The sequence below is a fragment of the Diceros bicornis genome, chromosome 34, assembly GCF_020826845.1.
Source record: "Diceros bicornis minor isolate mBicDic1 chromosome 34, mDicBic1.mat.cur, whole genome shotgun sequence".
Taxonomy (NCBI): Eukaryota; Metazoa; Chordata; class Mammalia; order Perissodactyla; family Rhinocerotidae; genus Diceros; species Diceros bicornis.
Window position 1 is genome coordinate 19,957,364 of NC_080773.1, and position 24,623 is coordinate 19,981,986.

The window sequence follows — 24,623 nt, forward strand, 5'->3', positions numbered from 1 at the left end:
AACCTGGAGCCTGATGAAGAGGTTGTCCCCTTCTGGGCTTCACCCCGCCTCTGCGGGTCCCCTCGGCTGGCCCCTGTGGGCTGGGAGGGGGCGTATTTATTGACCCCGATGCCTCCGTGTTAGCCTTGTACCCGGCAGCCTGAACTCTGCCCGCCCGCCGCCACCCTCCCCACAGCCCTTTTCTCCGGGGGCAGCTCAGAGCTGCCATGGGAGGAGGAAGCCCTGAATGAAATGCAGGGAGGCGAAGTCTGAGAGCCGGGCCTCCCCTCTGCCCTTCCTCTGCCCGCCAGCCCAGAATCAAATGGTTTCAACCCTGTTTACTCTCACCCTCCCCTACTCCTCCCTCCCCTGTTCTATTTATAGATTATTTATTGTTTTCAACAAAATAAAGCAAGTGGAACCCTTGTTACCAGCAAGGGAGACAAGGGCAGGCTGTGCTGGTCCCCTGCCCCCTCGGCCCCTGGGGCGCTCCTTCTCCCCTGGGTCTGGAGACCCCAGGGCCTGCAGTCTGCAAGGCACTGAGCTGCCGGCACCTTCCCAAGCCCCATGGCAGATCTGACCTCTGACCCCATCCCCATCAGAGAGCAGTGAGCAAAAACCCAGCATCTCAGGTCAGGCTTTCTGTGGCTCAGTGTTTCCTGGGCAAGTTGTTGGGAAGGTAACCCACACCCCTAGAGGTTCTAGTTGTCTGTTAACTTTATTTTAATTGAAACGGAGGCATAACAAGTCCTAGAAAAATAAAGATTTAGGATACAAACTAGACACAGGGGTCAGGGTCGCCCCGGGGTGAGGGGATCTTTGGTCTGGGGCTGGACGTGATAACGGGGGACCCTCCCCAGGCCTCCCCACACCTGCATCCCTGTTCAGCAGGAAGGGCCCGGCCAGGGAGGGGCTGTGGGTCTCTGGGCGCGGGACCGCCCATCCTCCACCCTCGGATTCCAAGCGGTTCTGAGAACACGGGTGTCAGTGGAGCTATTAATAGTGTCTAGGGAGTGACGGAGACGGCTCAAGGGGTTGGCAAATCCAGCCACTTGGCAGGGCTTTCAGCTCACAGCTAGTACCAGGTCGAGGGGGGCAGAGCCCCTGAGTCAGGACCCCCAGATCTCCCCATATACGGGGGGCAGGGCAAGGAGGGCTGTAACAGAGGAGGCCTCCTGTTCAGAGGACGGGGCCCCCAGACGGGAGTGGACAGGGGTGAGACCCCGGCCCTCCAGGGCGTGGAGAGGTGAGGGCCGGGGCTGTAGTGGGGTCTTCAGGTGGCAGCTCTTGTGTTTCTGAGGTTCCCTCTTCCAGGGCCATCCTGGATCTCGAGCACCATTGTCAGAACGGGCGATGAGGCGTTGGGGTCACAGTTCCAGGGGCTCTTCCACAGGCACCGACTGCAGCTGGGTCAGGACCTTGGTCTCAGCTTCCAGCCCCTCATCAACCTCGCCCCCCGCCGTGGCCCCCAAGAGCAGGCCCTCGGGGTCGGGGTCCTGCAGCCTCAGCACGGTGTGGGGGGCCTGCGTGCCCAGCCCCTTCTCTGCTTCTAGCAGCCCCTCTGTACCCGCGCTCAGTTCCAGCCCCGCCGGCCAGATGGGCAGGGCTGCGGGGGACACCATGAGCCCCTCAGGCGGGGGCGCCGGGAAGCCGGGCAGGAGGCCGGAGGATTCTGGGGAGAAGGGCAGGCTGGCGGCGGCAGTGGCGGCAGGGGCGGGTGGCGGCTGTGGTGGTGGCTGTGCAGAAAGTGCGCCCAGGGCGTGGGCCTCCGGGAGAGCGGGGCTGGGGGCCACCGGGAGGGCCCCTTCGGGCACTGAGATGGCCGAGTCTGGCTTCAGGGGCAGGGCGAGGCTGGGGGCGGGTGGCAGGACCTGGGATACCAGCATGCTGGTGGGGAAGGTGGCCGTGAGGATGATCTTGCCCTGCTGCACGGCCACACCCGTCACGATGGGGCTGCCGGACACAGGGTTGGCCAGGAGGAAGTTTCCTGTGGGGAGAGGAGATGGGCTGGGGCGCAGGGTTAGAGGGGGCCGTGGGCCAGGCACAGAGGGGAGACGAAGCTGCCGGAGGGCAGGCGTATGATCAGCCCCTTCAGGGTGGGGCCCTGGGCCTGGCACAGGACAGGTCTGGGATGTGCCAGGGATCAGCTGCCCGCCCCCAGAAGCCCACTGACAGTCCCCTCCCTCCGAGACAACTGCACCCCCGCCCAGCCCTCACCCAGGCCAGAGGGAGGCAGAAGGGGTACCTGGGGCAGTGGCCGAAGGCAGCTGCAGGGCCGTGACGCCCACCCCGGAGTTGATCAGGTGCACGTTGGCGGGGCCTGCTGCAGCGGCCACCTTCACCGGGCTGCCGGGCCCAGCTGCCAGCAGCTGCAGTGGCCCCACCGCCTGGGGCAGGGTCACCACCTGCGAGGTGGGCACCACCTGGGGCAGGTTCAACAGTGGGGAGGCGGGGCTCAGGCCTGCAGGGTACCCAGGGGGTGGGGAGAGGGGCACCACTTGTGGAGCAGCCACGGAAGGCATTGGCCCTGGGGGCAAAGGAAAGGGGGCAGCCGGGGGAGGGCCGGGCACCACTTGGGACAGAGGCCCGGGGACCTCCTCTCCAGCCTGCCCTGAAGCAGCCACCTGGGTCCCCTTGGTCTCGGGGGCCTCAGGCTGAGCCTCCTCCAGTCGAACCTCCCCGGTCTGAGGGTCCAGGACCAGGGATGCCTTGCCTTCGCTGGCCCCCTGGGGACTGGGCTGCGGTGGAGGGGCGCCACCGCCCCCTGTGAGCAGCAGGGGCCCCAGGCTGGAGGCCTCGCCCAGGGCCAGGCTGTTGATGATGACGGGGCTGCCATTCAGGAGCACTGCTGGAGGGCTGCCGGCTGCCAGGAAGCTCCCGTTCACCAGAATGGAAGAGGAGGCAGGGCACTGCGCGGGAGGGGCGGCCCCAGCCAGGAATATGGAGCCCTGGGCCGGGGCCTCGGCGGCCACGGGAGCCACCCCCCTGTCCAAGTCCTCAGGACTGCGGCTGGACTCGTCCTCAGTCGTGGGGTTCCCATCAGACTCGCTGGCCGAAGAAAGGATTGTGAGTTGCGGTCCGAACGCCGTGTTCCCCCACAGCCCGCCAGATTCCCAGAGAGCCTGCCGTGAGCTGCTCTGCAGGCGCACAGGGTGACCACGGCCTCCCCACCTTTCCCCAGCCCAAACTTCTGTGGACATTTTCTTGGGGGTTAGGAGACCTCCTCTCTGAGACCATCCAGGGACCCCAGGGACAGAGCCTCTGCAAGCCCGGCACTGACAGCACTGCATAAAAGCTCAAGCTGGCCGCACCGGGAGGGAGGAGGCCCTGCCGCCAGCCCCTTGGCCGCGGGCCCCAGAGCCGAGCACCCGGGCTGCCCTAAGTCTCCTGGGTCAGGCTGGAAGCGCCGAGCGCCTTCGGAGACAGTGAGGAGGCAGAGGCCCGCTCAACTCCTGATGGGCCCCCCCGCCCCGGGCCCGGAGAGAAGGGAGAGGCCGGCGCGCAGGGTGGGAGGAGAAGGGCTTGGGTTACAGGGAAACCGGAGCTGGGGAAGGTTCACGTTTCACAACAAAGACAGACGACGGACCACGCTGTTTGGGCCCTGGGGGGGCGGGGGTGGGGTGAGGAAGAGTAACGGTCAGGGAAGGGCCTGGCAGCGAAGGCGCCTGAAAGAAGCCCCTCCGTGGGGTGCAGTGGTCAAAGGCCCCTCCCCCTCTCCCGCAGCCCCTCATTTTCTCCCTGCCTCCCCCTAGTCTAGCCACGAACACGGATGGCATCTGGGATGGAGCCCTGAGCGGAGCAGAGGGAAGGGGTCTCCTAGCCTCCGCGAGGAGCAGGGATGTCCGGGAGAGGGCCCGGGGCGTGTGCCCGTTCCATCCACACGCATCCCCTGCGCTCGGCGGGCGCCAGAGGGTGTGCGCGGGAGGCGCCCGAGGAGCTGGGCGCGCGGACTCCGGCAGTGGGCACGGGGGCGAGGGGGCCGGCGGATAGCAGGGCCCCGGGAAAGCGTGCCTTGCGCCGCCCGGGTCCCCTCACCTCTTGCAGGGCGCGCCGCCGCTGCCCCCGGTCCGGTCGCGCTGTCGCCGGTTCTTGAACCAGTTGCTGACCTGCGTGAGCGAGAGGCCGGTGAGCGTGGCCAGGCGGCGCTTCTCGTCCGGCGTGGGGTAGCGGTTGCCGCGGTAGCAGGCCTTGAGCGCGGCGCGGGAGCGCTCCTTGAAGCAGTAGACGGTCTCCTCGCCGTCCCAGATGGTCTTGGGCAGCGGGAACTTCTTGCGCAGACGGTACTTGTCCACTGCGCCCAGCGCGCGGCCGCGGGCCCGCTCGGCCTCGTGGTAGCGCGCGCGCAGGTAGAGGTCCTGCAGGAAGGCGTGGTGGGCGGCGGGGAAGGGGCGGCTCTCGAGCAGCCGGTAGAGCTCGGCGTACTCGCCCCGCTGGAAGGCCACCAGGGCCCGAGCGCGCAGCACCGGATCGCTGCCACGTAGGCGTTCGGCCGGGGGCAGTGCGCCCAGGAAGCGGCTCAAGCGGCCGGCGTGGCCCGCCTGTAGCAGCGCCTCGCATACGCACGCCACCTGCTCGGGCGAGAAGCGGAGGCCCGTGGACGGCTCGGCAGCGGCCTCGGGGGGCGATCCGGGGACGCCCGGGGACCCCGGGCCCTCCGCTCCCGCCGCCGCTTCGCCCGCCCCGGCCCCGGCCGCCGCCGCCGCCTCACCCTCGGCCGCCTGCAAAGTCTGCAGGAGCTGGCGCGCTTCCTCCTCCTCCTCTTCGGCCGCCGCCGCCGCCACTGCCTCCCCCCCAGCCGCCGGCCCCGCGCTCGGCTCCGCAGGCAAGGTAGCCATGTTTTGCAACTTTGGGAAGTTCCTGCCTCCTTCTCCTCCTCCCTCGGGCTTTCCCCAGCCCCCTCCCCCGCCCGTCCCCCCTCTCCGCCCCCCCCCTCGTGCTGCCCGATCTTCTCCCCCGGCCGACTCCGCGTCTCCCGCCCCCAGATGCCAAGGCCCAGCTCTCCACTAGGATCTCTGTCTCAGTGTCTGTGTGTGCCCGTCCCCCTCCCCGTCTGTCCGTGATTCTCCCTTTGTTTTCCCTCCGCCTCAGGCCGCGCTTTTTGCCAACCCCCGCGTGTGCCTCTGGCTCAGGGCCTCAGTTTCCCCATCGGGACAATGGAGAAGGTAACGGGCCGTCCGGGAGGGGTAAGGGCGCGAAGCCACCTCCGCCCAGAGAGTGAGCTTCTGCACGCCTCCGTCTCCAGGGTCTTCGAAAGGCCCCCCCACTCTCCATCTCGGCCTGCGCTCCGCCCCTCGGAATTCCCGGCTCCGCAGGGGGGCGGGCCTGGCAGGGAGAGGGGGCGGGGGAACGGGCTAGAAAGTTTACAGCAACTTTTCTTGAGCGTAAGTCCCCGGAACGGATGCGCGTGGCCCGCGCATGCGCAGTGGTAGGAGGATGGCCGCGAGCGCCGCCGGCCCAGCCCCCTTCTCTCCCGCGATCGAGTGGCACAGCTGGGCCACAGCTGGACGAGGGGCGGTGCCTTCGCGTAGCCCACTCGCCTTCTTCTATTGGCCGGATGCCGAGGCCACGCCTCCCAGTCCCCAGCCCCAGCCCTGATTCGTTCACTTCACGTCCCGCTAGCTCCCCGCCAGGCGATTGGCCGCCTCCACGCGCCTTCTGATTGGCCCACTGAGCAGCCGCAACGCAAACAGAGCGGACACAGCGGAGTTCCGAGCTTGGGACAGACGGGAGGGCCTTTTATTCGCGAGGATCGGGGGTGGGGTCCTAGGTGGGGAGAGACAATAAATACCGAGGAATGTCGGGGTCTCAGTGCATCCAAAACGTGGATCAGGGTGCTGGAGTCCTGGAGCCTGTCAGCGGGTCGGAGAACAGGTCAATAAATACCCAAACGCCGAGGCGGGCGGAGCCGGCTGTGGCTCCGAGAGCGGCGCACGTGAGGAGGAGGACGCGGGGGTCCCCGAAAAAGCGGGGCTGGCCAAAGCAAAAGGCTCCCGGGAGAGCGAGCGGAGCTGGCGCTAGAGCTTCGCCGCGGGAAGAGAACGTTTCGGGGGAGCAGGGCCTCATGCACGGAGGGGATTTGTGGTTTGCGAGCCGCCGTGGGTGGGCGTGCGTGGATGGCCGAGCCCTGGCCCTGCTGCCTTCTCGAGATCGCAGTTTGTCCGTCTGTGTCGAGGCCTCAGCCTGGCCGGAGGAAGGAAGTGGTCCGCGATTCCCCACCAGCAGCAGCAGCAGCCGCAGCCGCAGCAGCATCATTCCCGTTACCACCCTCCCCTGCGCCCCGTGCTCCGGCCGCGGGCCCGGCTCCTCCCTCCCCGGCCGCCAGGGGGCGGGCCCGGATCACAGGGCTGGAGCTGGGGCGGAGACCCACGCTGGGACTGCTGTCAACGGGGCGGTGGGAGTGGCTTCTGGGCCGTTCCCGGGTCACCCAACCCTCCAGCGGGGCCCGAGGAGGACAGGCTGGGGCTCTAGGGTTCAGGGGGCGAAGGCGTCTCCCGGGCGGCGCCAGACCGGGGTGAGATGGCCGGCGCAGGCCACCAACCCAGCGCAGCCCAGGGCGGCGGCACCAGCCAGAGCAGCGGCGAACAGCAGGGAACGCGCCTCCGATAGGCTAGGCCTAAGGACCTGCGGGCGAGAGGGCGGGATCAGCACCGCGACACCGGCCCCTGATTGGCTCCCGGGACTCGCCCCGCCTACGCCCATGGGTGGGTCCACAATCCTCCCAGAACTCCGCCCCGCCCCCGACTGCGCGGGCAGCTGCAGTTGGTGGGCTCGCAAGCCTCAAGTCTTATCCGAGCTCGTCATTGGCTGCTTCCTAGCGGCCTGTGTTGATTGGCTGCCCGAGCATCCTCCCTCCCCGCGGCAGGCCCGGCCCCGCAGAGGCGCAGCGAAGCAGAGGCTCGGCGTGCGTGGAGCGAGGCGGGGGCGCGGCGGCGGCGGCGGCGGGCGGGCGTGAGCAGCCGGACGTACCCTGGCAGGGAGCAGCAGGTGGCGGCGGCGCATGGGGTCTGGCCCCACCAGCGGGCACTGGCCCAGAGCCACGGCCGGGGGGCCATCTAGCTGGAGAGAGAAGGGACAGGTGACCCGATCGGAGCCCAGCCCGGCCCGGCCGCCGTCGGCGGGAGGCGAGAGAGAGCGAGGGGAGTGGAGGTCGGGGAGGGAATCTAGGGATCCCGGCCGGGATTTGGCGAGAGGCCTGAATCGGGGGAGATCTGGTAGATGCGGGGCTGAATGGAGGGTGTCTGCCGCCTGGAACCCGAAGAGGTAGGGTGAGCCCCAAGTCTGGACGGGGAGACGGGGACGGGGTTTGCAGAGGGGAGAGCAGGCTTGGCGCAGGGGACAAAGAGGGGTCTTACATGGGAAGGTGGATCCGTGGCCCGGGGACTGGGGACCCCCGTGACAGCTGGAAGGAGAAGAGAGAGGCGTAGGGCGCGTGGAGGGACGAGGAGGGCGGTGGCGCGGCGTGCCCCAGCCTGGGCCCCTCGCCCTCCCCCAGGTGTCCACACACGCCGCGGGCCCACCTCCCCCGGCGCCCTCGGCAAAGGGGGCGGCTGAGGGACTCGCCTGCGGCTCCCTCGGCCTGTAGCTGCTCCATCCGCTCCTGCAGCCGCCGGACTTGCGCCTCCAGGTCTCGGTTCCGGGCCTCGGCCTCGCGGAGCTGACTGCGGGGAGGGAAGGACCGTGAGCCCTTGGATCGCAGCGAGCGAGGCCGCTACAGGCAGCGACTGGGCCCCGAGCCCCGGTCCCGACCTGGCGAACTTCTGGTTGGCCGTGCGGATGGCCTCCAGCTCCCGACTCAGGCTCTGCCGGGTCAGCACCTCCTCCTCCAGGGCCTCCTGGAGCTCGCGCAGCGTCATTTCGGCCTCCGCCACCGCCGGAACGGCCTCCGCATCGGCCTCCAGGACTGCCGCTTCAGCCTGTGGATGGGGACCGGGTGTAGGGCTGGGTTTCCTGTGGCTCCTGGAGCCTTCGAGACTTGAGCATGGGTTCCAGGCCTGGGATCCTCCCTTGTCTTCTACTCCCCCATCCGCTAGATCTTTCTGGACTCCTCACAGCTCCTGCAATGATGCAAACCCCCTCCTTCCCTAACCCCAGCCCCTACCCTGGACTCCAGCCTTAGTCTGGTGCCTTCCCATCCACCTTCCACACAGGAACCAGAGAGCTGTTCCTAAGACACTAACTCAACTTGACCATGGCCCTTCTCTGCTCAGCATTCCTCCTGCCACCCAGTGCCCTCAGGAGAAGGCCTGCCACCAAAAGGCCCTGTTTGGTTTGTGTCCTGCTGGCCTCTCCCGCCTCCCCTCCCCTCCCCCTCCACCCCCTTCTCCTGGAACAGTTCAGCCTTACTACCCTCCCTTCTGCTCAGGAACAACCCAGCGGGTTCCCCCCTCAGGGCCTTTGCCCTTCAGGTTCCCTCTGCTGAACAATGGGCACTTTTCTTTCCCGGGGGGTTCCTCCTCCTTCTCCAGGGGCCCTCTCCTCAAAGTCTCCCTCCACACACACTCAGTGCCCTGTGATCATCTCTCACTGAAGTCACCTTGTCTCTACTGTTTTCTGTCTCTGTCGAGTGAGCTCCCAGAGGCCTTAGCACTCCAGGGCACACACCACCCAGGACGCCCTCGTCCCTCACTGACCCTCTCCTCCAACGACTCACTGTTTTCTCCAGTGCGGGCACTGTGGGCTCCGGGCTGGGCACGTGCACAGGTGGCTCAGGCAACAGCTCAGCCTCCAGTTCCATGGGTGTGGGGCCCAGGAACTCATCGTCCCTGGGGAGAGGAATGGGTGAGGGGAGGGAGAGCTGGCCCCATCCCAGAGGCTGCCGATCCCCTGCGTTTACAGCCAGGACTCCCTAGCCTGTGGGCGAGGGGCGGCCAGACCCAAGACCCTGTGGTTTGAGGAGGGGAAGGGGGCAGAGTGAAGAGAACAAATTGCCAGGCTGGTGTGACAGGTCCTCTTGCTAGGAAAAGGCCTGCCCCTCACAGGCCTCAGGCCCCTGGTAGCCGCCCTCGCTGCAGCTTCTGCGGGAATCCAGGGTCCAGACACGTGCTAGGGTCTGCTCGTCTCCTTCCTCTCTGTATGACTTTTGCAGACCCTTCTCCTTAGGGCCTCAGGACACTGAAGGGGACCCCACCTAACTCTGGTCACCCCCAAAGATGTAGTCTTAAGACTGGGTGTGGGATCCCAAGACTGTGATGCTAGACATCCACACACCGCCCCCTCAGACCCAGCTGCTGACGGGGACAAACCTTCCCTAGGAATATGGAATTGCAATAAAAGTGGATGTCCCTCCCTGCCAGCCCAGCAATCCCACTCATGGAAATACGTCTCAAGGGCCTTGTGATCTAGACATGCGCAGAGACCACCCTGCAGCTGTTCATCCATCAGGGGTTATGACAGAAAGCACGGGCTAATGGAGCCCTCACCTGCCCAGTAAGGAGGACACTGCACAGCAGGTCAGGATCATGTCGTGGTTCATTCATGAGAAGAAGTGGTGTTTGCAATATGTCATCCAGCAACAAATGAGATTAGAATACAGCATCTTCTCATGGTTGTTAAAAATGTGTGTGAGCCAGGGACCATTGCTGATGGTGGGATTCATTTTCCTTATCCATACTTTCTAACTTACTTGCGTCAAGCAATGTATTATTTGTATAATTAATGTTTTTAAAAAGCTTTACGGTTGTGTGAGTGATTCAATGAGTTTGTGTTCTTTTAAGATTGATTTAAAAATTCTAAAGTTCTTATTTTCTAAGATTTTGAGGTCCCATGACTCTGTGTACTAGAAATCTAAAAGTGAAAGTTTGGAAGATTCTGGAAGGCCGAGTCTGTTGCTCTGAGGTTTTACAATTGAATCTAAAATTTCAAAGTACTTGTGGTCTGAGATTCTAAGGTCCTACCACTCTGGGCTCCTAAGAGTCTTTGGTCCCACGATAATAATGTCCCAAGACTGATCCTGCAGTTCTATTGGGTGCCAGGATATGGTCACCCCGAGCAGCCTCCGGGGGCCAGCACCCCCAGCCCACTGCCCACGGGCTGCTCAGGGGCAGCGCTCACCTGAGGGCCATGCAGGAGTAGGAGTAACCCACGAAAGGCAGGTGGACCCCCAGCGGCACGCCTTCCTGTATGTCTGACAGTGTCTCCTATACAAGAGAAACACAGAGGGGAGATGACCAGCAGTTGTCAGGCTGGCCCCTCACCCCTCCCCAGTCTTGGTGCCCCCAAACCCACCCCCGCTCGCAGCCTATCTAAAGTGGCCTCTCCATCATTTTCTTGTATTGTATCCTGCTGCTTCCCTCAGGGCCCTCGCTGCTGTAGAATTATATACTTCTCCACACTGTAAGTGCATGAGGGACCAGGGCTGACTTGGTCCCTGTGTCCCCAGCAGTGCCCAGCACAAGGGCACCCAGGCTGAGCACGCCCTCGGGAGAGCTCGTCCGAGGATTGAGAGAGAGCTGGCCTGAGAAGAGAGATTCCTCTGCAGTGCTCTTCTGCCTCTTGCTTCTCACCCTCTCAGGTCTCAGCTCAGACAGCACCCCCCTCCAGGAAGCCCTCCAGGACCTTTGATGCTGGGTCAGGAGCCCCACCCCCCACACTCCCCCATCTCAACCCTGATCTCTCTGGGGACAAGTCTGTGTCCCCCACAGGACTGTGAGTCTAGGTCACCACTGGGTTCCCAGCACTGGGGGGCACAGAGCAGGTGCTCTGGGGAAGGAATGATTCCAGGACCCCAGGATGTGGGCACTCTCCCTACCCCAACTTGATGGAGGAGGCATGGGGGTGCCCTCTGCCGAGCCGCCGTCGCAGGTACCTACCCCGCCCCCGCTCACCATGGCAGTGAGCCCATCTTCCACCACATCGAAGTTGCACGTGTCTGTGGCACCCTCGAAATCAGGCGTAAAGGGGGGCATGCTGTCTCGGAGACCTTCCCAGTCGAGGTCAAAGAAGAAAGGATGCTTCTGGAAATCACCTGCTCCATCCCGGCCCAGCCGCATCTCCGGAGGGCACAGGAGCCGCTGGATGAGGTCGAGAGCCTCCTCTGGGACTCCTGCGTCCGCCACCGGTAGAGACAGGTGCTCCTGCTCAGAGGCAGAGGGACAGAGGGGATGTGAGCCTGGGAGCCTGTGCGGAGAGCTCAGGGGTCCCTCGGGCTCTGCTCACCTTGTAGTGCACGATCTTGGCGTAGGTCTCGGCCGTGGACTCCGCGTAGAAGGGCGTCTGCCCGTAGAACATTTCATAGGCGAACACGCCCAGCGCCCACCAGTCACACTCCGGCCCGTAGCTGCCCGGCCCGGGCCCGCCGCCCACGGCCTGCAGGATCTCGGGGGACAAGTAGTCCGGCGTGCCCACAGCCACCAGCGACCGCACCTGAGCAACAGGACCAGAGTTGACTTGGCCCCGCCCCCCGAGCTCCGGCTCCACCCCCTCCTTCTAACCACGCCCCCAGCGCTTAGTCCCTCCTTCTGCCTCTTCTAACCACGAGCCACGCGCACGCTTAGGTCTGGGTCCTCCTCCTCCTTCCCCCTCCAAATCTAGCCCTTCAACTAAGCAGAACCCTAGTTCTGCCTCTGCCGACCCCACCCCTCGTGGGTGACCCCACCTCTCATGGCTGACCCCACTCCTCATAGGCGGCCCGAGTTGCCCACCGCGGGCGCACCGCTCACCGTCCCGTCCGCCCTCAACTTGAGGCAGGAGCCGAAGTCCGCCAAGCGGATGTGGCCGCAGCGGTCCAACAGGATGTTGTCCGGCTTGATGTCCCTGCGCAGCCGGGAGGAGGAGAGAAAGAGGGATAGGTGAGCCCCCTCACAGTCTCACCAGGCCCCGTCCTTCCAGGCAGCACCGCCTCGGGCCCCACCCCTTAGGGACGTGCTCTCTAGTTCCCACCCTCCGGCCTCGCCTCCTAGGGTTCTGCCCCTTTGGGGACTGTACAATTCTGGACCCCACTCCTCAGGCCCTTCCCCCAGTGGGCTACAACCTTCTGGGGTACAACCTTTGCTCTCCCCCTCTAGGTCCCGCCCCTCGGCCCCTGCAGCGCTCACCTGTGCACGTAGCCCAGCCGGTGCACCGAGTCGATGGCCATGACAATCTCAGCCAGGTAGAAGCGCGCCATCTCGGCAGGGATCCGCTCCCCAAACTTGCTCAGCAGCGTTAGCAGGTCCCCGCCCACGTAGTACTCCATGACCAGGTACTAGGAGGGGACGTGTCCTGGGGGTCGGTAGCCCCCCTAGGCGCCGATCGCTGATAGCCCGAACAAAGACTCCCAGAGACGCCCCATCCCGGGCAGAAACCCCGCAGCCCCAGCCCCAGGAGAGCCCGAGAGATCCCCCCAAACCCCCTAATTCTCTCAGGATGTCACTGGACAGAGATTCGCTCCCCCAGAGAGAATCAGGGAAAAAGAGAACCCAGGGGCCTCCCAATGCCACAGCACAGGGCCCAGAGCCCAGATACACCGGCCCAGAGGCCCTCACGTCGGCTTTAGAGAGCAATCCCATTCCAGGTGAGAGACTCCTCCGATGGCGGCATCCTTCCAGAGTCCCCCAGAATCAGCGGAAAGGGACATCTCCCATCCCCAGAAAGGAGGGCCCGTTCCTACCACACACACACTCCCGCAGGCATTTCGAGGCAGCGCCGCAATCCTAGAACTTCCTCTCCCTGCCCCCGCCTCGTTAACTGACAGCCTCGGTCGGAGGTGGGGGTCCGTCCCTCTAGTCGCCCTGGCCTGGGGCTCACCAAGTAGTTCTCGTCCTGGAAGGCGAAGTGCAGCTCCGTGATCCAGCGCCGGTCCCCGTTCACCAACACGTCCCTCTCTTCGCGGAAACACGACACCTGCGGGGCAACGGGGCGACCTGAAGCTGGAGTTGGGGGACGGGAATCCCCAGCGCCCTGCACACTCAGCCCCGGCCCTCACCTCGCCTCTCTTCAGCATGTCCCACTTATTCATGATCTTCATGGCGAACACCTGGCCCGTCTGCTTCATCTTCACCACCGCTACCTGGAGGCCGACACAGGGTGACTGGGGCGGAGGTGGCGGGGAAGCACTCGGGCTCGCCGGGACTGGACTCCACCCCTTACCCCGCCCACGAGAGGCCACGCCCACGGGCGCCAAGCCCCACCCCCACCCCCGCCAGTCTTAGGCGTTCTAAACTCAGTCATTCATCAATTTCTAAGGCCCCGCCTGGAACTCCCATGTCCCGCCCACCGCACGGAGAGTCGCGTCTCCCGCCCCGCCGAGCTGCCGCCGCTGCTCAAGGCTCACCTCGCTGAACGCCCCGCGTCCGATCACCTTCAGAATCTCGAAGTCATCCCTCTGCAGTCGGGCCTCCTTAAGCCTCGCCGCGATGGGTTCCACTGGGGGGCGGGGACAGGTGACAACCGAGGGTCACAGGGATTGACACTGGAGACGAGGAGGAAGTCCCACCCTCTGTCCCTCAGTCTCCCTCTCCCTGCCCCTCCTTCTCTCCTCTCTCTGCCTCTTAGTCTCCCCATTCTCTGTTCCTCCGCCTCCCTCTGACCGTCTGCCTCCCAAGGGCTCCCCCACATAAACACTGTGTAATGTTTTGGGGACCCCAAACTGCCCCCTACAGAGAGGTGGGATGCCTGGGAACCCCTTTTTGGGACAGGGCATTAGGTCAAAGGGCTCTAGTGGGTGCAGGATGGAGAGGGTGGGGTAACAGTCTGCAGAACGTTAGCCCTGAAGAACAGAGGGAGAAGAAATAAGGCCCAGTTCTTAGGGCTCCCTGGGCCGCAGGCCCCCACCCCCACTCGGGGTGAGGGCGAGAGTGCGCAGACCGGCCCCCCCCCCCCCCCCGGGGGCTCTCCTTCAGTCTGTCCCGGTTTGTGGCCCGGACCTGCAGTGTAACCCAGTACTCTAGGTTCAGATGCACGTGGCCCCTGACCACACTTTGGGAAACACTGGATTTGGGGCGGGGGCTGGGAGAAGGGCGGGGAGAGGGAGACAAAGCCAGCATGGGCCGGAATCCAGGGCTCCAGTGCTGCAGGCTCAGTCCAGGTTCCAGTGCGTTATCTCGTCCTCTCAACTCCAGGGGGAGGGCTTTATTATTGCCCCTTCTTTACAGAGGGGAATCACGGCTCAGACAGATGAAGGCATTTGCCCAAGGTCCTCCAGCTAGGAATGTCAGAGAGGACAGTTTGGGGGGAGGAAGGCCGGGGATGGAGGCAGGAGACAGAGAGAGAGAGAGAGGCCTGGACTCCCAGGGGTGGAAGAAGCTGGGGACTTTGGAGGCAGGACGGAGAGAGGGATGGGTGTGAGCAGGAATGAGGGGAGATACAGTGGGCTATGGAGGGGCGAGAGGAGCCCCCATGGGGTTCGGGGAGACTGGGCTGGCAGGGAAGAACCAGCCAGGGCCCAGGACGGGGGAGGGAGGAGAGAGCCAAGACATTGAGCCCTTTTAAGGCAGCGGGAACCCAGGCCCCCTCCCCCGCCTGGGAGGCCTGGCAGGGGAGGGGCCAAAGGATGCTGCTCGGGCCACAAAAGGAGTGCTCCCTACAGGAGAGCCAGACCCCTGCCCCCACCTCAGGTCTCAGTTTACCCTGCTAGCCCACTTCATCCTCTGCAAAAGTGGGGCGGAGAGAGTTACTAAGGGCTGCAGGGAGGTAGGGAGAAGGTTCTTCCAGGGGCTGAGTGGCCTGGCCCTTGGCCTCCACCTTCCTATCTGCAAAACGGGAGAAGGGAGAGGAGCAGGGCCTGGGTCAGAAAGAGATGGAAGCAAGAAAAGAGGGAGTGGGAGAAAGCGGAGAGACCGGAAACAGGGACGGATAGAGCCAGGGACACACAGAGCCCAAGGACCAAGAGCAAGCCCCTGAGGGACAGACTGGTGGAGGGACAGAGTGGCGGGGTGTCAAAGAGACAGAAACCAGAGTGAGTCCTGGGCTAGGAGGGGGTGGGGGCAGACACGGCAGGAGGCTGAGGTTGAAGCATCTTCCCTCCAGACCTGCCTACAGGGAAAGACCTGGCAAGAAGGGACTTTGTGGGAGAGCTGAAGGTTGGAGGGTGTGAACTAGAATGAAGGGACCCGGGGAGCTGGAGGAGAATCAAGGATCCACAGAGAGGAGACCAAGGTGGGGGCATGGAACCTAGAGAGAGTGAGCACACCCAGAAGAGCCTTAGATTGTTCCTCCTCCATCCAAGGGGTGGAGGGGATGCTGGGTGGCGCCTGTCCACAGAGCTGGTTCTCCCCCACGGCCAGCCTGAGTCACCCGCCCTCCCAGTGCCTGGGCACCTGTTGGGGCAGCTGGAGAGGCTGGCGCCGAACACCTGCCCGTCAGCCGCGCCCCTGGCAGCTGCCCCATGCTGTCCCTCTCCGCATGCCCCTGTGCTCTGGGAAACCAGGGTGGAGGGCCATAAGGCCTATTTGGGGGGGGAGTCCAAGGAGACGGGGCTCCCAGCATGTCCCTAGGCCTTGACTCAGGGCCGGGGTGCAGAGGGACCATGGGAGGCCGTGCCCAGCCCAGCTTACCAGGACTCCCAAGCCACGGTTCTCAGTCATGGCTGCCCTGGCCTCTGCTGACCCCACTCTGCCCGGCCAGGGTGGCAAAGGAGTAGGGGCATGTTGCCCCAGGACCCAGGCCCAAGCTCCGGGCCCCTGAGTGGGAGGCTCTCCCTATGTCCATCCTGCCCACCCCCAACAGTAGCCCCTGAGCCCAGACCCATCTGTTGCCTCTGCCCTGCCCTCCCCAATCTGGAGGAGCCCATGCAGGCAGCACTCACCCCACTGCAAGAAGTCCGCCACATACTTGTCCTGGGCCAGGTCGGAGGCACCTAGCTCCTGGTGGACGCCCAGGAGAAGGTCGAGCAGGGGCTCCAGCCCCAGGAAGCCGGGGTCCAGCACCAGCTGCTCGAGCCGCCTCAGCCGCACCTCGGCTGACATGTTGGGCAGGCAGCACCATGGCCCCCTCCCCGGGCCGGGGGCTCGGGGTCCTCCCGTCACGGGGCCTGGCAGCCCCTGTCCAGGCCCCTGGGCCCAGGCCGCATGTCTGCTTGTCCCTGGCTGTCCCCTGGGCCTCTCTGGACACTTCTCTTTGCGGGCTGCTGAGGCCTCCTCCCCTTCTCCCCACCCCTCGGTCCGGCCCCCTCCCGCCTCCAGGCCTTAACCCCTCACAAGCCAGGCCCCCCAACTACCTCCTTCCAGGGCCCCCAGAATGCCTCGGTGTGAGAGGGGGGTGGGTGGAGAATCTCAACTCTCTCACTCCCCCCAAGAAAAAGGCGGAGCACAGAGGAAGCTACAAGTGTGACAGATGCCAAAGATGAGCCCTCCCATTCCCCCGAGGGGGCCAATTGAGGTTCAGATGATCCGGTAACACCCCTCCCCAGCCCTGGAGTTGGGGGGGAGGGAGAACGGGGTGAGGCCTGGAAAGGGGGGTGGGAGGACAGGGCAGCTTCGCGGGTGACTCAGCCACGGATTCAGACTTTGGGACAGTTTAAATTTAGCCCTCAGGCCCTCGGCTTCTCACTGACTTTTTTTTTTGGCAGGAGGGTGGGGAAGGGGCGGTGAGAGAAACGGGAAGGGAGGCCCTCAGGAGCCAGGACCAGGGGTGACTTGCTGGCCAAAGCCTGGGGGAGGCAGAGGAGCCCCCAAAATAGCTCCTTGGACCCTGGCCCTGCAGCCACATTCCTGCCCGGGCTAGGATTAGAAACAGAAACATTTCGGGGGGTGGAGGGTGGAGCGGGAAGACACCACTCCTCGCAGCTCCAGAGAGCCAGCCAGGAGGGATTCTCGTTGTTCTCTCCAGCGGTGGACAGCTCTCCTGGAAGAAACCATGCTCTCTGGCTGGCTCGGGACGCCTGGCCCCGGCTGAGCCAGGTCTGAGGCAGCAGGAGGCCAAGACTTATGCTCAAGGAGGTTCACTCACTCTGGGCACCTCGGGAGAAGCCTGGGGGACCCCATCTGGGCAGGCCCCTATGATATCTGATTTGGCAAGTTTGAGCACTTTCAAACAACTTTGAAAATCCTGCCCAGGACTTTGAAGAGGAGGCCCTGGTGGCTCTCTTCCCTGGAGAGCTTGGGGGGCAGAAGGATGCTCTTCTCTGTCCAAAGGGCCCTGCCCAGGGCCGGCCATGGCGGATCCACCTGCTGTGCACTGAGCACGTCCCTCCTCTGGCCTTGTTTTTTCTGCTAGTGAAAGGGGGCAGGGAGATGGGGGTCGGGCAAGGCAGGGCCTAGCTCTTCCCTAGGTGAAAGTGGACCGACTCTAGGACACATACGCTTCCTCCACACCTCCACGCAAGGGAACAGACACACTGTGAAAACAGGGACCTTTAGTATAAATAAGAGCTTCTGGGAGGCAGGGAGGGCCCCAAGGGGCTTCCATAATTTAACACTCTTCAAAAGCACAGACAACAGCACGGGGCGGGGCAGGGCAGAGGAGGGGTGGCCCCTGCCCTACCAGGGACCAGGAGTACACTGCAGAGCTGGGGCTCTTGTGGGAGGGAGTTTCTCCCCCAGGAGTGACCAGTCACATGCTGGGGTCAGGGATGAGGCTAACACTGATGTCTCAGAAGAGGGGGTCATTGAACTTGGCAGTGGGTAAAGAAAAGGCTGAGGCCACACAGGCCACTACAACCCCCCAGTGTCTGGGCCAGTCTGGGGGACCCTCTGCCCCCCAAATTTGTGCAGGGCGGGGGACCGGAGCAGTCCATCTGTCATGGTTAGTCTTGTTAATATGTTGATCCGTGAGGTCAGCAGGGAGGGTTATGGCTGGGAGGTGGGGGACATGGGGTGGGGGACCCCGACATCCATGGCTTCACACCACTGTGCCGCTCGGGGAGTTGCCTGGTTGGGAGGAGATGCCCTGGGGAAGACGAGGGGAGAGAGGAGGGTTAGAGACACCCGGGGGTCCTGCCAGCCCCACGGGGAGGGAGCCACCCTGGCCTGGCCCTTCAGTCCACCCCAGACCCCCAAAGGCCACTGCTCTAGGCTCAGGAATTCACATCTCGGCTAGCTTCCCTGTCCCAGTAGGTGGCACTTTATGCAATCATTAAAGTCCTTGGGTGATCCTGAGCAGAGAGGATGGGGGAAGAGTGGAGGTGGGGAGAGGGGAAACTGGGGTTCCCTTCTGACTGGGGGGTCCTGAGATTCTGGGGGGTGGGGAACTCAAGGACAGTCCTACCTCTACCACTGACTTGCTGGGTGACCTGGGCCAACTTCCTTCCCCTGTCTGGGCCTCGGCCTCCTCGTCTGTGAACTAGGGAGATAGAGGGGTCTCTTTCAGACTCACCAGACTCCCCAAATCCCAACCCCCCTGCCTCTGAGGCTCTGAGACTGTGCTCTAAGTTCTAGGGATTCAGGACCCTATGATTCCAAAACTGCTCTTCTGAGGAACCAAGCCGTGGCCCTCAGATCTGGCATCCTGGGCACCTGAGCCCAAACCCTGAGGAGCCAAGACATCTGAGACCACAGCTCCGAAGTTCCACCTACTGGGAACTTCCTGAACCCCACGGCCACCTCAGGAGGTGGGCACACCCACCTGCCACTCATCTTCAAGCCTCCCTGTCCTAAGAGGCGACAGAGGTCAGAGAGGGCTGGTGACTTGCCCAAGGTCACACAGCGAGCCCAAGTGCAGGACCGGACCCTGAGCCTGGGGTCTTACAGCCCGAGCCTCCAGCAGTGGGCTCAGATCCCAAGAGTCCGAGACCCAGGTTGGAAGCTGGGCCTAGAGGCTCAATCTTGCCCATAGAGCTTGACCTGCAGTATTCAAATAGTTTCACCATTTAAAAATCATATATTCCATAGAAATACAGATTCAGTTTTGAGTGACAAGCATAAGACCTGGCCATGCTGGGCCCACTGGCTGCCCTTCTGATAGCTGGCCATGGTCCCCACCACTCCCAGCTGTCTCTCATACCTGATGCTCTCTCTGCTGCTGTCACCAAGGTTCTAGAAGCCTGTCACTCTAAGATCTGAGAGGTCTTGTTCTGAGACACTATGATTTCCACGGCTTCCCCTCATCCCACGGGGCTGGAAGCTGTGAGAGTGACAAACCCTCTGCTAACACCCGCTCGTCCTGGGTCCGTGACTCACCGCCTTGCCCGGCCGGGCCCAGGTGCAGATGAGGCCCTCCTGGCAGGCGGTGATGATGCAGTCCTCCAGGAAGAGGAGGACGGTGAGCCGCTCCTGGGCGATCTTCTTGCACACCAGGGGCTCGAGCAGCGGTACCTCGTGGATGCGCGGGCACAGCGCGGTGCCCAGCACCTTGGCTGGGTCCAGCCGGCTGTGGGGGGCGGGGCCGCTGGGCTTGTCCCCACCACCCCCGCCCCCACTGCCGCCTCGGCTGATGTTGCCCAGGCTGTGGTAGCGCTTGTGCTCCTTCTCGGCCCCCCGGTCCCGCCGCTCCTGCAGCGTGAGCGTGGCAAAGCGGCCGATGCTGAATGGCGTGCCTGGCTCCGTGGCCGCGCCCGGGCCGCCCGCCTTGCCGCTGCCCGCTGGGTGCGGGAGGCTGTTGGAGCGGGACAGCGAGCGGGGCAGGGGCCCGGGGCCTGGCTCAGCACCCCGCGAGCTGCTGGCAGCGGGCGGCGTGGTGCCAGGCGTGCCGGGCAGGGTGCGGGTGCGGGCCAGGGGCGGGTGGGGGTAGAGCACGTCTTCCGTGAGGTCCCACAGGCAGAACTGCGTGTCCTGGCCGGCCGAGCCAAAGCGGTAGGTGATGGAGCCGGCCTTGGGCAGTGGGGAGAGCGGGGCTCCGCCGCCTGAGCCTGTGCCCGCAACCTCCGGCTCCTCCTCCTCCTCGCCACTCCGCTCCCCATCACCACTGGCTGTGGCCGCCTCCTCGGCCCTTGTGGTGTAGGGGTCGAAGGCCACCGCGTTGACCCAGGACTTGTGGCCGTGGCCTCGGGCCACCACACGGCCCTCGGTGAAGGACCACACGGTGACGAGGTCGTCTTCGCCCCCTGTAACAACGTAGCGCCCGTCGGGGCTCCAGCACACGCAGAGCAGGCCCCCAAAGTAGCTCTTCATGAGCCCCCGCAGGAGCATGGAGTCGAAGTGGAAGACGCGCAGACAGCCGTCCTGGCTGACGCAGGCCAGGTGCCGGCCATCGGGCGAGAAGGCAAACTCGTTGAGGGGCCCCTCGCCCACCGCCCACTTGGTCAGCGGGTTGCGGGGCGCCTTGCTCTTGGCGGCGTAGACGGCGAAGCCCTCGCCCTGCTTCAACAGGCTGTACTGGGGCGGGGCCAAGGCGCACGGGTGGCTGACGTTGTACAGGTACAGGTGGCCGCTGGCGTGCGACGCCAGGAACAAGCTCTCCGACTCAGGCAGCCACTTCAGATATGTCACCTTGGTCTTGTCGATCAGCCGCTGCCAGGGGAGATGGTGGGGGGTTGGGAGAAGGCAAGTGGCCCTTGGCAGACCTCCTCCCCAACCTGGTACCCCCTCGATGGCCGTCAGACATGGCCCGGGCCTCCTCAGAGAGGAGATCCCACACGGGGGAAAGGGATGGCCACCAGGTCATGGAATGCAGGGGAAGAAGGGCTGCCTCTGAGGCGGCCATGGGGAGCTCCACGGAGCCTCAATATCCCATGTGTGGCACGGGGCAGTTCTGCCTTCCAGAAAACCGTCCTCTGTCTAACCCTCTCCACCGTCTTTACCACGTCAGGCTTCAGGAAAGAAACTGATTCACAGAATATCAGCTCCCCCAAGGAAGGGACCTTTCTCTATGTGGTTCACTATTCCAGCCCCAGAGCACAGAGCTGTGCACACAGGAGGCCCCTGGGAAGTATTTCCTGGACACAGGAGTGACAACCCCATCCTGCCAGCTGCTCATCTTTGCTCCTTTTTCCTTCACAACTCACATCCAGTCCTTCAGTAATACCCAGAACCTGACTTCTCACCCCCCACCCGACTCCAGCCACCCTGGTCCCAGCCACCAGCAACCATGCAATGGCCTAACTGGCCAGCAGGCTGCCACTGCCCATGTCTCTTCTCTACACGGTTGCCAGAGAGACACTGTTAAAACGGAATTCAGCACCTGGCGCTCTCTCCCTCTGAACAGCACGGCCGCCTTTCTCAACCAGGGGTCCAGAGAGAACTACGCCCTGAAGCCCTTAGGCAGCCGCTGTACGTATTGAGTTAACTTTCTTCCCAGGTGTCTACGGTGCTTCTCATTCTAGGGAGAATTCCGAAAATAGTCAAGTCATGTCTGGGTTCTATGGCTGGAGAGAGGCTCTAAAAGCCAAAGTCTTTTCTATGGCCCTCCAGACCTTCCCTGACCCGGCCCCTCCCAGTTATTTCTCAGAGCTCATCCACCACCCTCCCCTTCAGTAATGGCTCTGGCCACATGGCCTGTTTGCTGTCCTGCTTCTGGGCTTCTGTCCGGGCTGCTCCCTCTATACTCAGAATGTCCTTCCCCTGATAACTTTCTTTGCCTCTGTCAGGTCTTTCTTTCCATGTCACCTCCCAGTCAGGCCTTGCCTGCCCACCCTATGTAAACCTCACCAAGCGCTCCCCAGCCCCCTCTGCTGCTGGAGTTCCCTCCATAGCACTCAGCACCCGCTGACATCCAGCGTCCTTGACTGAGCTGATAACTGTCTGCCTCCCCAGCCAGACGCAGCTCCACAGCGGCAGGGCCCTCTCTCTGGCTGTTCTGTCCGCTGAGATGACAGCCCCAGTGCTCAGGACACGCCCGGGCACAGAACAAACGCTCAATAAATATTCTGTGAAAGGACGAGCCGGTGCATTTTCAACCCATTCACGTTCCACTCCCTCCCTCCCGCCATTCACGCATTCTGCATGTGTGGAACACCTCCTCTGAACACAGAAAGACAGGTCAGGAGCAGTCCCCATCACGGAGAAGGCTGTTTGCTGCCATTTCCTCTTGTGCCAAGTCCGCCCAGGACTGAGCAATCTCCACACGTGATTTTGTGACAACAGTCCTGTGAGGGAGGGATGAGAATCCCATTTGGCAGAGGAGGAAAACTGAGGCTCAGGGAGGAGCCATCACCTTCCCAAAGCCACATGGTGAGTAAATGGTGCAGCAAGGATTTGAACCCAATGCCCACAGGGCCCAGAATGTGAAGAGCAAGGGCTCTGGCTTCAAACAAGTCCTAACCAGTGACTAGCCTCAGTTCCCTAATCTGCAAAATGGGTATCACAATCTCTAACCCACTGGGTGATGAAAACTCCAGGAGTACTGTGTTCAGCAGAGGGCTAACACAGCACAGGGCTGGGACACAGGAAGCACAGCTGTCATCATTAGCTCTTATCACTCTAGCTGCTGCCTGTCACCCATCCCACATGTCTGTCAGTCTATCCCTCTTCTCTCCCTCATGCTGGCCCTCTCAGGCCTACTGCTCCCCAGGCAGCTGCAAACAGTCTTATGGCAAACAGTGTGTGTGTGTAGAGGTGAGGGGGAGCAGTTCTGGGCGCTGGGGGCCCACAATCACCTCTTCGTTGAATAGCTTGCTGGTGTCCTTCTTAATGAGATCCAGGTACTGCACCTGGCCGGCTGAGAACCCCACCAGCAGGGAGATGGTCTCCGTGGCAGCAGTGAACTGGTTGAAGTCGTGGCAGGTGGGCTGGGTGCCCTTATAGATCCGCTTGTCAATTGGCTTGTTGAGGTCGATGGACTTGAGTGGTGGGAGAAAAGGAGTTAATGGCTTCTACCACGTAGAGGAAGGAAGAGGGTGTTGAGGTTGGGGGAAACCACCAAGAGGAAGCAGGGTGAAGTCCCTGAGGGAAGTGGGTAGGAGGATGGGTGAGCGGGTGGGCAGTGGGGTGGGGTGGGTGGTGAACCACAGACAGGAAGGGAGACCTAAATCTCAGACAGATAGAGGGAAAAAAAAGACAGGAAGGATTTCCCCCCTCCACATGAGACCACAGTGCCTCCCCAAAGTTCAGGGACACCCTTGCCCACAGCATCACGGTTCAGGGTCCCCATAGTCCCTGAGCTCCGATTCCTTTCCAGTCCTGCCCCGTAACCTCAGCAACTCGCCTGGGTCTTAGCAACACAATATTCCAAGCCCCCCAAAACTCAGGGTCACCCAAATTGCCACCCTCTAAAGCCCAACGTCCCAGGCTTCCCTTCACTTTGGAGTCCCTAAATCTCAGGACCCCCATCACAGTTCAGGAATCCATAAACCTCACGGTCCCCCACATTTCCGGTACCTTCCTCACCCCTGGGCTCTCAGGATCCCCATCACTTCCGGGGACCACCATAAACTCCAGGGGGCTCAACTCCTCTGGCACCTACGTCACTCTGGAGACACCCATCACAACTGAGGATGTCCCGGCTGGGCTTTCATCACCTCCAGCTCCCATCAGCTCAGAGATTCTCATTTCCTCCAAAACCCCAATTTTCTCTAGGATCCCGTTCACCTTCAGGATCCCTATCACCTCTAAGCGTCGCATCACTTCCAGAATGCTCCTCAGCTTCGGGCTCCCCAAGTCTCAAGACCCTCCCCCCAACACCTTCTGGACTGCAATACCCCTGGGTTCTGCATCACCTCAGGACTCTTCATCACCTGCAGAATGCCTGCCACCCAGAAAGCCGGAGGATCCCACACCGTCTCAGACCCCCCATCACCTCCAGAGTACTCACCATCCCAGAACCCCCACGCATAACCCGGGGATCCCACATGACCTCAAGGTTTACCATCACCTCCACAATGCCCAGCAACCCGGGAGCCTCCCATCACCTTTCAGCATCCTGCATTACCTCCAAGAACCCTTTCCTCCTGGGATGTCCATCACATCTCGGAAGCCCCTCTCATGGCTTCGTATCGATTAGGGGGTCCCACCCCCATGCTCTCAGCACCCCGGGCCCACGACGCAGGCCGCTCACCCGCTGGCTCCCGCGGCGGCAGCAGCCGGGATAGAAATAGAGCTCGCGACCCAGGTTGAAGCAGACGCGGTCTCCTCCGGCGCCCAGCCCCGCGGGCGTGGCGGGCGGCTCCCCGGCCCCGGCGCCGTCGGGCTCCCCGAGGCGCACGAGGCTGAGGCGCACGGCGGGCAGCGCGGGCCCGGGCCCGGGGCCTGCGGGCGGCGGAGACGGCGCGGGGCCCGCGGCGCCGGGGCCGGAGGCGGCGGCAGGGCCGGGCGGGGGCTGCGGCGGCTGGGGCGGCGCCGGGGTCTGGGCGGAAGCCGGCCCCGACCTGCGGGCGGCGCCGTCGCCGGGGAGCAGCTTGTAGAAGCCCTCGCGGGTGCGGAACTGCGACTTGATCTCCGCGCAGTCCCCCATGGCGGCGCCGGGGCCCGAGCCGCCCTCCGCGCCGCCCGCCGCCATCTTGGGCGCCCCCCGGGCCCCGCCGCTGCCCGACCGCCGCCCGCCGCCGGGCCCCCTGCCGGAAGCCGCGGGCCCGCGCCGGAAGAGGTGGGGTCGTTGCCCGGGCGACGCCGCTCGGATTGGCAACGCGGTCCGGAGGTGGGCCCGGGCCGTCGCTCAGGTAACGGTTCTGGGGCTGTGGGCGGGGCGAAAAGGTGGGCGCGGCCTTCGCGCCTGAGACCGACGTGTGGTTGGCTGCGGGGGCGAGGCCCGCAGGGGAAAGGGGCGGGGCCACTTAGACAGCACAAGTCCATAGCAACGGCGCTCTGGGAACCGTTTGCCTAGCAACGGAGAGACCCTCAAAAGAAGGCCTCGTCCAAATGCTGGACGTCAACAGATGACCCCAGGTGACCCTAGTGTCTCCATAGACCCAACATACATCC

At 63.6% G+C, this 24,623-nt stretch overlaps 3 protein-coding genes across 5 annotated transcripts; all 3 read right to left on the reverse strand.

The window, feature by feature from the left end:
* Window positions 1-607: 607 nt before the first annotated feature.
* On the reverse strand, window positions 608-4,853 carry SIX5 (SIX homeobox 5). Its single transcript, XM_058529599.1, has 3 exons — window positions 4,015-4,853; window positions 2,225-3,027; window positions 608-1,966 (listed from the first exon to the last, which is right to left on the reverse strand). Exons 1-3 carry the CDS (start codon window positions 4,812-4,814, stop codon window positions 1,347-1,349), a joined length of 2,223 nt encoding a protein of 740 aa, XP_058385582.1. The 5' UTR covers window positions 4,815-4,853; the 3' UTR covers window positions 608-1,346.
* Window positions 4,854-5,693: 840 nt separating this feature from the next.
* On the reverse strand, window positions 5,694-16,010 carry DMPK (DM1 protein kinase). 2 transcript variants are annotated; one of them, XM_058529617.1, is made up of 15 exons: window positions 15,701-16,010; window positions 13,229-13,320; window positions 12,881-12,964; window positions 12,703-12,798; window positions 12,012-12,160; window positions 11,637-11,730; window positions 11,134-11,340; window positions 10,788-11,051; window positions 10,030-10,115; window positions 8,630-8,741; window positions 7,726-7,892; window positions 7,540-7,637; window positions 7,332-7,378; window positions 6,946-7,031; window positions 5,694-6,600 (listed from the first exon to the last, which is right to left on the reverse strand). In XM_058529617.1, the coding sequence occupies exons 1-15, from the start codon at window positions 15,858-15,860 to the stop codon at window positions 6,444-6,446; spliced, it is 1,899 nt and encodes a 632-aa protein (XP_058385600.1). In that variant the 5' UTR covers window positions 15,861-16,010; the 3' UTR covers window positions 5,694-6,443. The 2 variants fall into 2 exon arrangements, with proteins under 2 accessions (XP_058385600.1, XP_058385601.1); XM_058529618.1 differs by having other exon boundaries at window positions 6,946-7,035.
* Window positions 16,011-17,228: 1,218 nt separating this feature from the next.
* Window positions 17,229-24,239, reverse strand: DMWD (DM1 locus, WD repeat containing). 2 transcript variants are annotated; one of them, XM_058529615.1, is made up of 5 exons: window positions 23,761-24,239; window positions 22,364-22,546; window positions 19,011-20,279; window positions 18,100-18,174; window positions 17,229-17,781 (listed from the first exon to the last, which is right to left on the reverse strand). In XM_058529615.1, exons 1-5 carry the CDS (start codon window positions 24,199-24,201, stop codon window positions 17,734-17,736), a joined length of 2,016 nt encoding a protein of 671 aa, XP_058385598.1. In that variant the 5' UTR covers window positions 24,202-24,239; the 3' UTR covers window positions 17,229-17,733. The 2 variants fall into 2 exon arrangements, with proteins under 2 accessions (XP_058385598.1, XP_058385599.1); XM_058529616.1 differs by lacking the exon at window positions 18,100-18,174.
* Between the last annotated feature and the right edge of the window lie 384 nt (window positions 24,240-24,623).

Excerpts from the sequence above, each read along its gene's own strand:
- DMPK (XM_058529617.1), bottom strand. The coding sequence starts at position 15,860 with ATGTCAGCCGAGGTGCGGCTGAGGCGGCTCGAGCAGCTGGTGCTGGAC. Across the intron at positions 11,052-11,133 it reads CCAAGATCGTGCACTACAAG|GAGCACCTGTCTCTACCGGT; the intron begins GTGAGCAGAGCC and ends GCCTCTGAGCAG. Across the intron at positions 7,032-7,331 it reads CCACGGATCCACCTTCCCAT|ATGGCCCCCCGGCCGTGGCT; the intron begins GTAAGACCCCTC and ends CTCTCCAGCTAG.
- SIX5 (XM_058529599.1), bottom strand. The coding sequence starts at position 4,814 with ATGGCTACCTTGCCTGCGGAGCCGAGCGCGGGGCCGGCGGCTGGGGGG. Across the intron at positions 3,028-4,014 it reads GGCGGCGCGCCCTGCAAGAG|CGAGTCTGATGGGAACCCCA; the intron begins GTGAGGGGACCC and ends TTCTTCGGCCAG. Across the intron at positions 1,967-2,224 it reads GCCTTCGGCCACTGCCCCAG|GAAACTTCCTCCTGGCCAAC; the intron begins GTACCCCTTCTG and ends CTCTCCCCACAG.
- DMWD (XM_058529615.1), bottom strand. The coding sequence starts at position 24,201 with ATGGCGGCGGGCGGCGCGGAGGGCGGCTCGGGCCCCGGCGCCGCCATG. Across the intron at positions 22,547-23,760 it reads GCCGCCGCGGGAGCCAGCGG|TCCATCGACCTCAACAAGCC; the intron begins GTGAGCGGCCTG and ends CCACCACTCAAG. Across the intron at positions 17,782-18,099 it reads CCAGCAAGTCAGTGGTAGAG|GGCATCTCCTCCCAACCAGG; the intron begins GTAGGACTGTCC and ends CGTCTTCCCCAG.